General features: G+C 31.8%; 2 protein-coding genes across 13 annotated transcripts; one reads left to right on the plus strand and one right to left on the minus strand.

Moving 5' to 3' along the window:
* The first annotated feature begins 306 nt into the window (after positions 1-306).
* On the plus strand, positions 307-1427 carry LOC120770029 (CDGSH iron-sulfur domain-containing protein 3, mitochondrial). The gene is made up of 4 exons (XM_040097140.1): positions 307-431; positions 690-849; positions 982-1075; positions 1139-1427. The coding sequence occupies exons 1-4, from the start codon at positions 387-389 to the stop codon at positions 1260-1262; spliced, it is 423 nt and encodes a 140-aa protein (XP_039953074.1). The 5' UTR covers positions 307-386; the 3' UTR covers positions 1263-1427.
* Positions 1428-1662: 235 nt separating this feature from the next.
* On the minus strand, positions 1663-17287 carry LOC120770026 (microtubule-associated protein RP/EB family member 1). 12 transcript variants are annotated; one of them, XM_040097127.1, is made up of 9 exons: positions 15263-15602; positions 14934-15106; positions 11955-12280; positions 11740-11885; positions 10199-10487; positions 6821-6960; positions 6669-6751; positions 6176-6266; positions 4703-5268 (listed from the first exon to the last, which is right to left on the minus strand). In XM_040097127.1, the coding sequence occupies exons 3-9, from the start codon at positions 12073-12075 to the stop codon at positions 5218-5220; spliced, it is 921 nt and encodes a 306-aa protein (XP_039953061.1). In that variant the 5' UTR covers positions 12076-12280; positions 14934-15106; positions 15263-15602; the 3' UTR covers positions 4703-5217. The 12 variants fall into 12 exon arrangements, with proteins under 12 accessions (XP_039953072.1, XP_039953061.1, XP_039953060.1 ...); XM_040097138.1 differs by lacking the exons at positions 4703-5268; positions 14934-15106; positions 15263-15602 and adding exons at positions 1663-2458; positions 17110-17286 and having other exon boundaries at positions 6194-6266; XM_040097126.1 differs by lacking the exons at positions 14934-15106; positions 15263-15602 and adding an exon at positions 17110-17287.
* Positions 17288-17617: the final 330 nt, after the last annotated feature.

A 17617-nucleotide genomic window follows, 5' to 3' on the forward strand; every position in this document is an offset into this window, starting at 1 on the left:
ATAAAAGTTTATTTTTTTTTTTGAATTCGTAGTTTCATAAAATTTATAAAAAATTTGCGCTAAATATCAAGATAATTTCACACAGAATGCCACACCACCGCATATTAAATTTCGTTATTAAAAAATATGAGCTATCATATGTACATTTTAAGCAATAATTAGTTATAGTAGTATATTTATATCCATAGTTTTGCAACAAATCACATTAGTCCGAAAACTACGAAAAATAGGAAATATAAAATGTATTTTGGGTAACTAAGTGGCAATTAGAACAATCAGCTGTAAAATCACTAAACTGTCAAAAGTCAAAACGGAATGAGTTATAAAACAATTTGAAGTTGATTTAGTGAAAGGGATATTTTTTTAGATTTACTTAAATTAGCAAAATGTCGATGTTTATAAGAGGTGTGCGTACTCAAAGAGTTTTAATGGTAAGTAAATATATGATTTAAGGTGGTATTAAACTGCAGAGGTATAGTAAAGGATAAAATTTGTTTCAAAAGTAACAAATATATTCCCTTTCACTTTTCTTTGGGTAACTAACCTATTGTTGCTTATACAAAAACAACAATTCCTGAAGAAAATATACACCAGTAATTGCCATTTGATATACCAAGTGTTTGTTTCTATTATTTTTTATTTCATTATTTTCTGAATACGCTTATAAACATGTACGTATATTTTAACAGCACCGGATGTACTCTTCTTCAAAGTCGTCAGATCCAGCAAGCACTACGGAAGTTAAAACAATTCCTAAAAACTTACTCGAAGGTAGTCAAACTTCTCATCTACAACCTGAAAATGGTGCAATTTTCGATAAGAAACCATTTAAAATACACCTAGAAGCAAGTAAGTTCATAAATGAATAACTTAAAGGGAAGTAGAAAACAATACTTTTATTTAAGATAAACAAATTCAAATCCCTACTTCCTTTAAAACAAGTCTGCTTTATTAATATTTTAACGCTTCTCAAATTTACAGATAAAACTTACAGCTGGTGTTTGTGTGGAAAATCGAAGAGCCAACCTATTTGTGACGGTATGCACAAAAATGAATTTTTAAAAATAAAATTAAGGTTAGTGCACGTTTTTACATGTTTCCTGAGGTTTAGAAATAATATTAAATATATATTCCGCAGACCTGTAAGATTTCAAGTGGAAAAAACGGGCGATTACTGGCTATGCAATTGTAAGCAAACGAAGCATCGTCCCTTCTGCGATGGCACACACAAGCAACCTGATATTCAAGCTGCTGTACGTTAAACTGGGGGAAAAAATAGCACAAACCATCTCTGTAGTTTAAGAAATATCTACATTTGATAAAGTGTATGCATTTCAGATGTTTATTGTTTAAATAACTGCTAATGTTCCAAGTCAATAAAAAATATTATTGAAATTCGTTTTTAATACAAGCAACAGATTGATATATATATTTCTCTTTTATATTTTTTATATGCCGTTATATATATTCTTATGTAGGTATCTACGTATTTATGCATATGCTGCAGTCCAATATTATTACACATATTAAGAAATATACACAATACATGTTAAATGATTGTATGTTACCAACGCTTAAATAGTGTATAATGTTGTGTCAGTAAAAAATCTGATATGCGAACTTTAATATGTCTGTTTTATTAAAGTCTCTTTACTTTAGCAAATGTTTAACGTAATATTTACAAAATTTGTTTTGTGATATTCACCACAGCTAATAACAAGAATGCGAAAATTTTAACATCAAACAATTCTGAAGCTTTTTGTGGTTATGTAGTTCCTGTGGATACTTTGAAATGTTTACATGTATAAATTCGCATACATATCGACGTTATAAAGCGTTTTACAATACGTAAATGTGTGTAAATATTTATATAAAATAGATTGGAGTTCGTTTCATTAGTAATCATTTTCAGCAGATTGGAAACAACGTTTTATTTGGATATAGTGATATGTAAACCCGACCGTACGTTAACGTTTTAACGTCATTAAAGGATACATGTATTTCCCTAAACAATTTCAACACCGAAAAACTTAGTTGTAGCAATCGCTTTAGTTTTACAACTTTCGCAGGCTAATAAATGTAATTACAACTGGGCCATAAAAGTATATGAGCAACAACTATATTGTATATGTGTTTAACAGCTTAATAAATTATATAAATGCCAACTCATCGCAGCATTGTGAACCCATAATAAATATTTGTATCAAGCACTTCATAATTCTCTAAGTTACATTTGCTAAATTATGTTGATCTAATTTCACACTAATTCATTTTACCAGCAATTTATTAACTATTTATTTCATTTGAATTGCTGTAACCGTTGAATTTTTCTTTGAACCGATTATCAGCAAACGAAAATTTGTTTACACAAAATTCTAACACAATGTGGTGGTCCATTTGCGTATTGTTGTGGCTATTGCTATTTATTAGCGTCGTTTGCTTTGCCAAAAGCTCAAACCTGAAGCAAAAGAATAAAACCAAAACTCTTTCTTTAATAAATCCTTTATAAATGGGCGTGAGGTGAATGTGTTTTCAAACACATCCAACTAATTAATGACACTGGCATAAATAAAATTTATTGAAAGTACGAAAATAAACAAGAGTTGAAAAGCGAACAATAGCAAAGGAAAGTAAACTCGAATTAATTAAATATTTGTTTAAGAATTCAGTATCATGATCCTAACTTCTAACTAATAATGCCAAAAAACTAATTATGTGCTGAAAAGGATATTAAGTTCGCCACAAAGTTTGTAAAACCCAGAAGCAAACGTCGGAGACCCTATAAAATTTATAAATAAATGATCAGAATGACGAGCTGTGCCGACATAGCCATCGTCTGTTTTTGCCTATCTATGTATATGCATTCGAACTAGTCCCTAAGCATATGAGATATCGATCTGCAATTTTGAACACGTCCTTTCTTCCCCAAGAAGCTGCTGATTTATGGAAACCGCCGAAACTCTTTATTTGACAAGTTATCTTCAAGATACTTGGTATGAATTAATGTCCAAGGCAACGGTACAATGCTCAAAGCAATTATTCAGATCGAATTACTTCAGCATATAGCTTCCATATAAACCGCCCGATCAAAATCAAATTATTGTATGAAATCTTTCTTATTTATGAGGGTATTATAGTTTCGGGTCAACCAAAGTTAACGTTTTTCCTTTCTTGTTTTAAATTAGTATATAACCTATATTTTTTACCCACAAGTGCCCTTGCTACTGCGATCTCCTGTCCCAAATTATAGTTCTATATCTTAATTTAGTGCTTAGTTATAGGTTTTCGGCTAATGCGGTCTTGTGGGCGTGGCAGTAGTCTGATCACGCCCATCTACGATGTCGTATTTCTTTCACCATAGAACGCGCCTACCAAGTTTCGTCAAAAATATCTTAATTTTTACTCAAGTTACAGCTTAATATATATATATACATATACATATGTATATACGTATAACCCCATGACTACCTCGCTTAGTTTTAGATGTAGGTATCAACCGTTAGATAAACGAAACTATTATACTCTGTGACAACATGTTGCAAGAGTACGTATAATAAATGCAAATGGATATTTTAGATCCTCTAAATCTACCGAGTTTTGGAATTATTGCAATTTAATTTTACAGAACTAAAATCATAAAAAGCATAAACAACTTCAAGACGGTTTGTTTTATTTCAAAAATAACATAACGGCACAAATTAAAAATAATTATGTAATGTTTATGTGAGATAGCAAACATGAGAGTGTAGCAAACATGCACTAGTGAATTAGACGATTTAAAAGAAAATACGAAAAAGAGATTTCTTTAAACTAACAAAAATTCTAGGCGCCAAATTCAAAGAATGCAATTGTGTGTACGAAATTTATTATCTTGTAGGTTTTCGTTTATCCAACAAATACAAATTTTGTCTAATGAGTTTGAAATTATTAAGCTTGGCCGAAAAGTAAATGATGAGCAGTAAAAGGCAGTTTATTTTATAATCAGCAATAAAAAATACGAATACAAAAAATAATTAAATATTGAAGCAATCGATTATTTATAGAGAATTATGTCTTTTAAATCTAGCCAACAATTGCTCGCAAGAAAATGTTCGGCTACAGTGAGATATAATATATGATAAAATCTACATCTACTCTATACGAGTATATAAACATTTTCCAAATCCAAATTATTGATCCAAAAGTTGTGAAGTCTTTCGCTGTGCGTCTACAGTGAGGATTGCTGAAACTAGCTTAAGAGGGAGTAGGCTTTTTAGATTTTTTTCTTTCGACTTTTTAAAAAAATGCCTAAAATTAGAAGGTTGTATCGAAATTTGCAGTCGATCCTAGCAAATTAACGTCGTACGAGTAGTAAAAAAAAAAGTGAAAATCGAAATTTCGAAAACCTTCCTTTGCGTTACCTGGGCACTGCGATTATCTAACGTTATAATTTGTTGCTTTTTTATTTCAAATGATCCAATGCCGAGTAATCAGGGACAGCGCAATTAAACTTTTTTCCGAGACGCTCCCGAATTATTGCTGGCAATGTCGTATTTTTTAATATTGCTCCATAAAAATTTAACAGAATTTACTTCATATGTCATACTATAATATACATTGGTTTTTAAAAATAGAATTTAACTATTTCATCAAAAAAACATAAAAATTTGACTTGTTTTACACGAAATACCCTTTACTCCCCCATTAAGAGAAAAGTCAGAAATTACTTTGTATCAACTACATATATTGTGTCTCCCCGGAGTTCCAGACTCGTACAAACTATAAAAAATCAGTCCGTCGTATGTTGTCGCCTAAACCACTACCTACAGGCGTACACTCACATAATTTTAATGTTTTATTTTTATGAACGTTTTATGTTCAAATATTAATATCGTTTATTTTCGTTAGATTTTGTTCGTATTTATATTATAGATTATCGTAATTTAAGCAGTTTGTTCATGTATTTATTAATTAAAGATACTTCGCCTTATCTGTTTGCTTCTTCATCAGTTTCGAGTGTTATAGCTGTAGTAGCCGAAACTTTCCATTCTAAATTGTCATTGAGTACAGCAATATTTTCAACATTTATCCATCATGTTTAACATAGTTTATTATGCTTAAATTCTTGTATTTTTTAAATCTTGTTTTTTTTTTCTTTTTTGTGTAATATAAACATTTTTTTCTCAGTTTCTGTTTATTTGCAGTTCTGTAATCAATCCTCCTTGCGAGTTGTTGCTTTTAATACTCCTCATCCTCGGGCGGAATTTCATCCGGAGGCGCAAAACCATCCTGTCAAGGTGTAGCAGTGTTCGATTGTGTAGTGTTTTCGAATTTACGGAGCATTATGTAAATCATGTATGGTTGAACAAACAGAAGAGAATGTCAATGCACGCACACACACATATACACAAATTTATACACATTGATGATGCAGCGTCGTGGAGCGGTGCAAACACACAAAAATATATGCGCGCGGTGTGAAATGACGGGTATATATTAATTTTTGTTTTCAATTATTAAAGGTTGACGAATAATGCGGGCGTCAGGTGGTGGTGTGCATGATGATATTTGATATTTTCAATTCAAATACACCGTTTTTATGGCCAATTAACAGCGAACAGTGATGTGATTGTTGTTGTTTTGAGTGTATTGAGGATAATAAAGAAAGAAAAAAAGAAAAAAGAGCGTTATGAAATTATATTGAGTAAAAGTGAGTCATTGGCGGTTAAGACGATTTGCCAAATGGTGTTAGTATTAGAAAATATTTAACAATAAGAAAATGCCAATTCACCGCGTAAAATATAATAGTGTAAACAAATACAATAACAACAATAATTTAGCTAATATGTAAATATAATATCTTTTTCAAATGCGTTCACGCTAAAATAAGCATTTGCATTAGTAATATCTAAAATTGAGAATTAAAAAAATTAAATTAATATTAAAAAAAAATTAAAACTGTTAATGGTTTTTAGTAGTATTATAAATAACTTCCACCGAAAGAAGTTTAATGAAAATATAAAAATTAGCAATTTTTGCTAAAACCTATCATTAAACTTGATTTAAGTTAGTTATTATTTAACTTTGTTTTACTTTTCAAATTGGCATTTTTAGTTTATACAAAAACATAAAAATTTTGCTGTGGGGAATTTTGTTCGGGGTGAAAAAAGAAATATACAAATGAAATTACACATACAGAAGTGTTGCGCTTTACCTCGGTCGCATACATAATATCCAAAATCTTTTGTATTAAAGGATGCGGGTCACCTTCTGCTGCTTCTTGGCAGCTGTTGAAGAAATTCATGAAAACAAAAAAAATATTTTAAAATATCAAAAATTCATTTGTAAATACATATATGCATTTGAGACAAGAGATAAGCGTTAGTTGTATTTATATACTTTTTTTCCAAAAAAAAAATATTAAATTCATAATTATCTTTCTTTGAGTGTATAGTTTTTTATTATAGCGTTACAGTTAGAAAAATGTTAATATTTCCTTTCTTGTGCCTTTTCAGTTACGCTTTTAATTTGAAAAAAATATTTTTTATACTTTTAAGCCAAGAGATTTTCAATTTTATATTAAAAATCAAATCAACAAAAATTTAAAAATGTAAATTTTCACTTGGAGTGTGGAAAACACGAAAAGCTTATCTCATTACCTCAATACACCACAATTTCAGTACACTTACAGTATTTCTATGTCACGCAATTTTGAGAAATAGAAATCTCGCTCTTTCTCCAAACCTTCCAAATTCAAACGCATATCCATGACCTGCGAAAAATAAAACAAAAATATTATATATTTTATTTTCAAATTTCCTATGTGTGTTAAAAATCTTGCCTGATTGGACAACTCCTCGATCTGTTGGTTCGACACCGCATTGGATGAGTCGCCGGACTTTTTAACTGCACCGGTGGTATTGTTCACGGCAGCTGACTTAGTTACGACTGGTGCTGCTGCGCGAGGTGGTACTTTGGAAACTGCGCATGCGCGTTGTTTGAAATGGCGCAAAGTAAAAAATAGCAATATCAGCAAACATATACCAATATATATATGATAAGTTAGGTTAAAATTCATAATTTACAAGGGTAAATTCAACAAACGTGAAGCACGTACACATCTATTTTTAGAGAAATATTTGAAAATTGTATTTTAACATTATGGATTTTGTTTGTGAAAATGTTTTTTGAAAAAGTTGTGCTTTCAATTTTGTTAAATGAAACATAACTAAATCTACGAAGCAATGAACAATGGATTTTTTGATGAGCACTTGGTTAACTAATTCAAAACAAAATTACAAAATTAATGGCGAGAATAGAAAAATTAGTAAAAACAGTAGTCATTAGGACAAACAATTAATAAATAGAAAGTTTTATACACACAGAGATAAATACTTAAAATCAGCGAATTCATTTTTTTTACAAAATAATAATACAGAGATAATAAATTAAATACAAATTATGTGCAAATATAAAAATACATGAGACTACATAGAGATTGGAGCGAATTTCTTTGGGTATAACTAAGCGTTTTTAAAAAGACATAATTTTGTATACAATTTAAAAATGCAACACCACATACTGGGCCGTGTCGTCGATGTTGTTGATGAACGCGCCGGCGGTGCTATGGCCACTGGCTTACGAGAGGATAACGAACCGCCACCGGTGCCAGGCAAAGCCTTCACCACACCCGAACCAAAACCCATTGGAGCACCGTCTCTAGCAGCACTGGCATCGTAATCTCGGCCATCATAATTGGCATCGAAGAATTTTTTAAACCATTGTAAAAATTCGAAATTATCTTGAAAACGGCCCTTGATCAGTTTGTCAATTGGGATTATCTAAAAAAAATACATGGAATATACAAAAAAAAACACAAATAACCAAATAGAAGAGCAAAAGAAGACATAACAAAGCCATAAAATAAAATTACGAAAAAATTAAAAGGAAATTGTGAAAGAAATTGTAAAATAAAAGTCAATTATAATTCGTAAATATTTATAATATATTATTTATTGGAATAGTTGTAATCAAATTTTTCTTATACAATAAAGTAAATAAGCACAAGGAGTTAAGTCGCGTAATTGGAGCAGCAACTGCTATTGACTGCCGTCTTTTGCTGGGAAATATTTGTGTTTCCTATAATTCTTTGCTGATACCAAAAAAAGAAAAAACGTTAACTTCGTTAGCACCGAAGCTATATGTAATACCCTTCACAAATAAACAATTTTTCATACAAGAACTTGATTTTGATCGGTCAGCTTGTATAGCAGCCATATGCTATAGTGATCCGATCTGGCAAATTTCGAGAAGATATTTTTTAAATAAAAAAGTTTTTATACAATAACATGACTTGGATCATTCAGTTTCCATGTCAGCTAAATGCTTTAGGGATCTTAAATCGGCGGTTCTAATAAATAAGCAGCTTCTTGGAGAGAAAAGAACGTGCGCAAAATTTCAGATCGAATCGATATCTCAAAAACAGATGGACAGACAGACATAACTAAACCAACACAGCACGTCACGCTGATCATTGATATTATTTCATAGGGCCTCGGACGTTTCCTTCTGTGTGTTACAAACTTCGTGGTAAAATTAATATCGGGTTCCGGGTATAAAGAGTAATAAACTTGTTGAATGAAAGTTTACTTTTAATCAATTGAAATGTGTACGATAGCATTTTTACATATCAGCCTGTAGTAATAATAATAAATAAATAAAGTAAACGGAGAATGTGCAAAGTAAATATTTACAACAAATTATTTTGTACGAAAATTCACGCCACCTACTACTGTAAGCAAATTGGGAGTAGGCCTGCGTTTCCAACTCATTTGCCGGCAAGTTGTATGATAGTGGGACTATGGTACTCATAAAACAAACGCAGAAATACAAACGTCAAACAAAACAGAAATGCCAAAATCTGCATTTACTTTTAGATGTAGTAAAAAATTTAAATTTTGGTAATAAAAAATAAATTTCCGCTTAAAGCATTAATTAAATTCAACTCAATTACTATTATTATTTTTATTCCATATGTAATAGACCACTTTCTTTCTTTTCCTAAACTCATGGCAACTCATTATTGTATGAGATGCTGCTACTTTTGCGCTCACAACTCCAAGTGCATATATTTAGTGTATAATTAAGATAAAATTGAAAGTTAAAAAGTAAAATTAAAGGTATGTAGTACTATAAAAATTTCATAACAAGTGAAACATAAACATAAGTCTAACATAATAATAATACAAAGAAAGTAGCTGAAATAGCCCGCTTATGGGGAAAAATCACAAATACAAGTTTAAATTCTCAACAGTAGACATACGAACACACCACACTAGACGTAAAAATACACTAAGTACGTATGTTATTATTTAGGTGCTTAAATATACAAATGCGCCAGTTAAACTAGTGCCGAAATTTGAAGCATGTAGTTGAGGGTCACCAGGTAAACCTGCCGGCGTGAGGACGGGCGCATATATACTACATGTATACTTAAGGTGAGTAGTGCGCACTGTGATTTTACATGTGTATTATTGATATGTATGTATGTGGTGATAGTTAAATAGCAACAAAATTCACTTGAACATAAGTAAAAATAAACAAAACGAGTGTCACGCCGCCTTTTTCGTATAATAAAATATATGGTAACATATGTAACTGACAAACAAGCTAAAAAAGAATGTTACAATTAAATATGTACAACATATGTATAAAACAAGCCCCCTGGGTGTTAGCTGAATGAATGCGAGAGGTCGACTTGAGTTACACTAGGTCGCGTTAAGCTTTGTCTCAGAGTAATTTCAACACGCGCGTATTCTTCGCAAAGTTCAAGGCGACCTCTGCCCTCCATTAATGTGCCAACGTATATATGTATGTTCGTGCATGAGTATACAGTGCAATGCTTTGCGTTTCGCATAAAGTGGCTTTGTAAGATGAAAAAGTGGTGTCGATTTCGTTTAAATAGATGAGCGCGCTGAATTTGGTTACAATTGAAATTGAAATTTGAAATATTCCATTCGTTATAGCAGCATTTCATATTTTCAATACGCAAAAAATATTCGTGCTTCACGTTTTATAATTCTTAAAAATTATTGTTTGTTGTAATTTTGTGCAAAGAATTTGGAGGCGAGTGCTGGTTAAAACATTTTTCCTGTGTCTCGCCTCTTCTTCTCTCACTTTACTTCTATCTAATAAAAGATTTCAATTTTTTCTTGCCCACCTCCAACGCGTTCCGACCTAACGGCGGTACGTTGTGTTACAGCCGGTAACGCATGCGTTCGATTTGGCATCTGTATGGGTCGCTTCTCGAGTAAATCGTTGCTACTGCCTCGACCACTACTGCCGCCGCCGCCACCACCAATGCCATTGCCCAGCTTGACGCCGCTACGAGCTATAAGCGGCTCATATTCGCGCCCATCATAATTTGCATCGAAGAACTTTTTAAACCATTGTAAAAATTCAAAATTATCTTGGAAACGACCTTTTATCAACTTATCGACTGGTATTATCTACAAATTATTAAATTATTGACACAATTTATATACTGGTTTGTGATATTTTTTAGAATATTAGGCATAAAATTATCGTTCAAGAAATTTATCCAGCATTAAGCTGTTCCAGAATAAATAATTGATATTTAATGTGTCATTTCCCTCTAAATTCAATCAATTTATTTTTGCCCACATATAACCTAAAGGATAGCCGCTATTTGCGAATAAATCAGTTGTCAAATTAACGATGACTTTTTTAATTTCTATTTATAAAACAGCTGATCTTATTTACATTTCACAAGATTATAAATGTGCGATGAAGGCCTATCGCATACCAGATTTCATATGTGGAGTGTTTGATAATAAATGCAGTTTATTTTAATTACAAAATTAAAAACAAAATATAACAGGAAAAATGATAACTTCAGCTGCACCCAAGGTATAATACCCTTAACAAGCTCAAGTTTTGATTTCGATCGGTCAGTATGACAGCTACATATGTATATGCTGTAGTGGTCCGATCTGAACAATATGTTCGGATATTGACCGCTTTGGACAATAATCCATGCAAAATTTCGTGAAGATATCTTGCCAAATATAAAAGTACATACAAGGACTTGATTATGATCGGACAATTTGTGTAACAGATGATCAGTTTCTTGAAAAGAAAAGGACGTGTGTAAAATTTCAAATCAATAACGTAATCGATCACGTATATACAGACGGACAGACAAGCGGACGCACGTCGCTAAAACGACTCGGCTCATCACGCTGACCATTTCTATAAGTATACATATATTTTTTAGGTTCTCCTACGTTTTCTTCTTTCAACGTATAATGAATAAACATAAAAACCAAATACAACACATCGTGAATAAGGGTAATATATATTATTTTCTCTTATCAAATTTTCTTATTTTTATATTTTTCACGTTTATTAACGTTTCTTCCACGCCAAAATGAAGTTCTGCAAAATTCTGTTTTCTTTAAATTTTTTCATTTTTTACTGTATAAATAAAATCATTTCTTTAACATACTTTCTTTTCCAAATCTCATTCGCTTATCATATTCGCATGTAAAAAAATAAAATAAAAAAGTTTTCAACACACTGCTACACTACTTTGTTAAACGCTCAAAGAATAAAATATCTCATAAACATAAAAAAAAAATTATAATAAGAGATTAAAATATTAATAATACCAATAATATATTGAGAAACGAATATAAATAAATGCCATATCAGTAAAATAACAATCGGAAGTATTATTACCTTATCAACTGCCATCTTTTTAAAAGATGCTTGCAAGATTTTAAAATTCTGAATATATTCGTGTTCCAAATTTGTACGGAACTTGACCCTTTTCATTGGCACCGAGCCGGGGAACAACATATCCATGAACTGGCAATAAGCAGCGCCTGAATTAGAAGAAAAACAAATAGTTCGATTAATAATTTCATACAAAACAACAACAACAACTAACTCACCAGTGCAGAGCTCTTCAATTTTACCAAATTGCGCTTGCAGGCAATCATTTACCCAAGCGAGCATATCATGTCTGGATAAATTTTCAGTAGTCACATTTGTGGAGTACACGTTGACTGCCATTTTTGTATTGGTACAATTATTATTTTCCTTATTTATTTATTTCTGCTTTACTGCACACACAACAGCCGGCTGCAACTAATTGTCTTGTCCGCTCTTCTCTGTCCTTATGACTTGACTGATGTATAGACCAACTGGTTGATATGGTGTTCTTTCACTTAATCTACTTTCCGTTGACGTCTTGCTCTCACTCCCTACCAATCACTGCCTTAAAACGTATGAAACAAAAATAAAACATAAGCATTGTAAAAAGTATGATTGTATGTACATATGTATATATTGTATAATATATATATTGTGGAATGTTGTAAAAAAAAGAAGCCAGACCCAAAACCGCAACCGAAGGCAAGATTTTGGTTAAAGTTGCAGTTGACTTTTTTGGATGAAGCGAAGCAGAGCGAATAGTTGAACTAATTTATATTATCGCCATGTTAGAGATCTTCAACAGCGATATTTGTAAACGATTTGTAATTTATATGATTTTATATTTCATTTTACAATTTGTTTTTGGATTATGAGTGGAGACGGTGATGGCGCCACGATATAAGTATGTATATATGTATTTATGTAATTATTTTTACTAACGCCACTAATTGCTCCCACATTAAACTTAATTGTTAAGATAATAAGTGAAGCATAACTCGCGCGTGCGTATTATGAACTCATGTTATTTTGGCGCACAGTAGAAACAAGCAACAGATGTTCATCGAAACTGAAACTTAATGTTAAAAAATCAATTTAACTATATTTGGATGCAGGCTTGCACAAGATATGTATATGTACCCGCATATTAAAATTATATATATTTATAGCCATGAATACAAATCATAAGATTTATATCAAGCAAACACTGCTGCTTTTAATTATTTATTATTATTTATATTTATTTCCACCCATGAAAAATCAATAGAAAAAATTCGAAACTATATTTGAGTGAAACAGTTACAAAATTGCTTTCCGACTCACAAACTTCTGTTCTTGAATGACAATAAAATGATTGCTGCATTGACATGCTACGCGGACTTAGTTGCACCGGTCTATTTTAAACGCACCGAAGACGCAAAACAAAACTAGACAAATGGTAAAATATTTAATTTTAAGATTTAGAAATGCAGAGGTTCATACAACTGCTGTACGTGTACGATTGGGCGAGCTGCTTAATGTTGCTTACAGCATACGTATCACAGCACAGCAACACATGTCGCATGCAAACTGAATTCTCCCAAAGTTCCCTACTACAGTCGAATGCAGCAGTGGCCAACGTTCGGCGTTTTTTCTAAAAACAAAAATCTAACAAACATAAATAGATACAAAAACAAAATGAGCACATCACCAACAGCCGAAGTATGCGTCAGCACTTTCACGAGCAATATCAAGCGAACAATGAACTTTACCGTCCGTCAGCCAACTCGAGGCTAGGCCGAGCCACCGGCAAAACCTACGCAAAACAAAGCGACTGCATGCTGACATTTTGGAATGAGGAAGAACCTGAATGGGCAAATAGGAAGTGCACGGTGGTAGGTATTTAAAGTTAACAAATTGAAAAAAGCATATAAAAAATAAAGCAATTGCATTGCTTTGTGCCTAATTAATAGACTGAAAATAACAATAAAAATAACTCCGAGCTTGGCAAACATTGGTTAATAGAGAGACAATTGACATGAATTCAGAAGCTTGAAAAGTGCATTCTTAAAAATGCGAAATAATAGCTGGTAGCAGCTTACAATTAGCAGGTACCACTACCGTTAAAGTGTGGCGATTCAGAGTAAGTTCCTCGTAAATACAAAGGCCACATCTTTTTAATGAATAAAATTGTTTTGTGTTTACTTATGTATGTACATATATTCATATTTTTGTGTTGCTACTATGTGTATAATGCTGAATGAAGACAATAAACATACAAATATTCATAAAATCAATAGCATATTTTTGAAAACACAACAAAGCGAAATAACTGCATGCTATTAAATGCCTTTGATGAATTTAATATAAAAACACGAAAAAAATTTTACTTCGGCTGCACCAAAGAAAAAATAGCCTTCTCTGGTGCATTTTTTAAAAAAGGTGCATAAAAAAGTTTTACATACATATATACAAAGACATGATTTTATTTCTTCAATTTATATGCCAGCTAGATATCTGCTATAGTAGTCCGATATCAACGGTTTCGACAAATGAGCAGATTCTTGGAGAGAAAAGCACGCGTGCAAAATTTCAGATCGATAGACAGACAAACGAAAATGGCTAAATCGACCCTACTCGTCACACTGATGATTTATCTACATATGTATATATTTTATAGCATTTTCTTCTGGGTGTTACAAACTTAATATACCCTGTTTAGGGTATAAAAATAAACCACATTTCTATGTTCGTTGTGCATGTAAAATAATTCGGCAGGCGCTTTGTTAATCAAACCATATGTTGAGCAGCAAATACTTCTGGAAAAGTACGCATAGAATAAGCTACATCAATGCTGGAATATTATAAAACAGGTTAGCATTAAGCCGAAGCGGAGAAAGCGGATAAATACAAAGTGTGTGCCAATGTCAAATAATTAATCAATACTTTGATTGTTATATGTACAGTTCAACGCAATTTCCAAAGACAATTCAATGACACGAAATTTTTTTTATCTTTGTCCACCATATAAGCTCTATCATTCTGACATATACTTATAGTATAAAATAAATTTCGCTTCTTCCTTAACTTTCTGAAAGTCATAAAATGTTATTGCTTCTGTAGTGACAATCCGGGTTTGCGTTCCTGACTCATTATGTATTGCTGTGCTATTAAATCATATTAAAATTTGAAAATAATAGTAATTTACTCGCTTTGAAAATTAGTGTAACGAACTTAACTCCACTACTAGGTCGTCTGTTGACATTACTGGTGGTCAAGAATCTGTTGCCCATCACCTTCCTTCTTGTCATGTACATACATACATATGGATTTGCTTATACAATGTATTAGCAGAGACATTCGTAGATTACGTTGTTGTCAAATTAAAGCAAGTGGCCATGGTGGCTATAGGCTTGTCAGACGAATAAGTAAAATTTTTGATTATTTTTCCTGTCAATAACTCAAAGAAAGGGTCATTAAAATACTGCTTATTACCACACAAAAACTATTTTTATTCGTTTATGAACCCTATATAAGAGGGTATAATGTATGTGATCAACGTACGTACCATATCAAAATTTTGAAACGAACATTCATTTGGCAGCATCAAATCTTCACATACACACACTAATCCAACAGAATGCAAATCTTTTAAATGTGTAACTGGTTTTACAAATGCGTGGGTAACTACTAAACGTCAAAAATATGTCAAATAATACTCTTAAAATTTAAAAGGTACACACAAAACTACGAACAGCATAACGTAGATGGCGATAACATTTTATACTGAATTTCCTTACCACTCAACTTGTACAAAACTTATTTTATACATCCTTCTAAAAGCCATGTATAAAGCCAACATTAAAATGTATGCCATATGAATGTATTAAAAATTTCCCGGAATAAAAAATATGAATAAACCGGCTAATCGTTACTCATAGTTCCAAAGGAAGGTCTGTAAGCAAATTACTTTCGGCATTGACCACTATAACCCTAAGATGTATATATCTACTCCTTTGTGCTTTTAAAATCAGTCTTCAGATAATGCGAAAAATCAACTATTAAATATTTATGTAAACCTACATGAACGGCAAAAGTCTGTGGCTACATTAAAATACTTAAGTAGGCGGCTGCATTAATACTCAAGACCGGCTACCAGCATGCCGAACAACTTTGATGTATATATGTACATACATAGTTACAAACTAGATATTCATAAAATGTACGAATGGAATTTAGTCCATGAACTGATGACGTAATATACCTATATTGAAAATTATGCAAATATATATTCCAAATGATCAAGCTTACGAAATAACTGAAAAGTAATCTTGCTGACTCAATAATTATTTGATTAGATTCCCAATAATTTAAAATTAATCATTGCATTACCCATTTTACATACTCAGCAATTCTTTAGGCATGGGAGTGGCTATTTGGACAAGCAGGTGTTGATAGCAGCCCGCAAGCATTATCAACTTCTGATTTGAAGTAAATGGCCAGTTTTAATATTCAAATTTACTTATGTCATGGACTTAACTTAAAATAATAAGAATTATGATTGAAAAATAAAAAATTAAAAAAACCGATTAATTCATGAAGGATCCAACACAATCATTTATACGTTAATAAAACAACTTTGTGACGTTTGTGGTCTAATTTATCTGCAAAAGTGAAACTTCAAAGAATGCCAGAATTGTTCCATATTTCGTAGTACTTTTATAACACTCATTATAAAAAAGAACTCTAAATAGTGTTAAAATCACAACTCAATAAATCGACACACACACTATTCTACAAGAATTTTATTCATTTGTTTCAAATTCAGTATTCTTGCAAGTTGCATTATATCTTTACTGCAATCGTCATCACCATTATCTTCGTGCAACGCATTAATCATCATCTTCATCCTTTATTTTCTCTTGTTACTTTTTACCGATTCCTTTCATTTAAAAATTTGCACTTCGAAAAATTGCCATACATTTGCGCTCTCTTTTACACTCACATTTGACACTCCTTCAGCCAACAAACCACATTATATTTTCGCATTCGCTCATCTACCGAAATACATTCGTTCATCCAAAACGCATCCATGGGTTCGACGAGCGCAACATTTAAAACACACACACACTCACCTTCTTCTACAAGCGGATTTTAGCAGTTTTTCGTATTCTTTTCTATCTTACTTGCGTTTTCCAACTTCACGCAACAGACTACCACACCACTCCTGCTTATTTCTTGTTTTTCCCCTTTAAAATTCTTAACTTTTACTCACAACCTGAAATACCTTTTCTCTCTCTAATTCTTCTTCAACACAATCTTCCACAATAATTTCAATGACTGTATTTTCGACATAAATTTGATTTAAAACGCAACGTTTGGAAATTTTTCAATTGTTCAAGTTTGGCGTTCTACCTTTTACACTTGCCGATTTATAATTCTGCAGCGTCTGTGCTTTGATAGCTTCTTTTACGCAGGAAATATCAATTGATTTAATATATAAGTATGTGAGCGGTTTATACTGCTAAAACGCCAAAACGCGAATCAACTAACGCGTGCTATCAACACAGAAAATGCGAACAAACTACTCAAAATCGTTCAATCTCGAACAACGAGCGGATTTTTTCGAATTGGACAAACACAACGAATAGGTATGGTGAATATTTAATTGTAACGACTAGAAGATGTACCAGAAAAACCAAAAAGTTGTGTGCCGCTACAAACACTGTGTTGCCATCTTATTGTCGAAATTTTTATAATTATTTAAACATATACATAATTTTTAAACCATTTATTTGTATTACATCTCTTCTGTTCATTGCACAAAACCACATCGCTTATGTCTAATCAGATTTAAAATGATACAATTATAAACATTTTTGAGCCTAAACATATTCTAATTAAATTGAATTGATAATTCAAA

Source organism: Bactrocera tryoni, chromosome 3 (genome assembly GCF_016617805.1).
Source record: "Bactrocera tryoni isolate S06 chromosome 3, CSIRO_BtryS06_freeze2, whole genome shotgun sequence".
Lineage (NCBI taxonomy): Eukaryota > Metazoa > Arthropoda > Insecta > Diptera > Tephritidae > Bactrocera > Bactrocera tryoni.

Excerpts from the sequence above, each read along its gene's own strand:
- LOC120770029 (XM_040097140.1), top strand. The coding sequence starts at position 387 with ATGTCGATGTTTATAAGAGGTGTGCGTACTCAAAGAGTTTTAATG. Across the intron at positions 432-689 it reads GTACTCAAAGAGTTTTAATG|CACCGGATGTACTCTTCTTC; the intron begins GTAAGTAAATAT and ends ATATTTTAACAG. Across the intron at positions 1,076-1,138 it reads TTTTTAAAAATAAAATTAAG|ACCTGTAAGATTTCAAGTGG; the intron begins GTTAGTGCACGT and ends TATATTCCGCAG.
- LOC120770026 (XM_040097126.1), bottom strand. The coding sequence starts at position 12,075 with ATGGCAGTCAACGTGTACTCCACAAATGTGACTACTGAAAATTTATCC. Across the intron at positions 6,752-6,820 it reads TCGAGGAGTTGTCCAATCAG|GTCATGGATATGCGTTTGAA; the intron begins GCAAGATTTTTA and ends TATTTTTCGCAG. Across the intron at positions 6,267-6,668 it reads TTGCGTGACATAGAAATACT|CTGCCAAGAAGCAGCAGAAG; the intron begins GTAAGTGTACTG and ends TTTCTTCAACAG.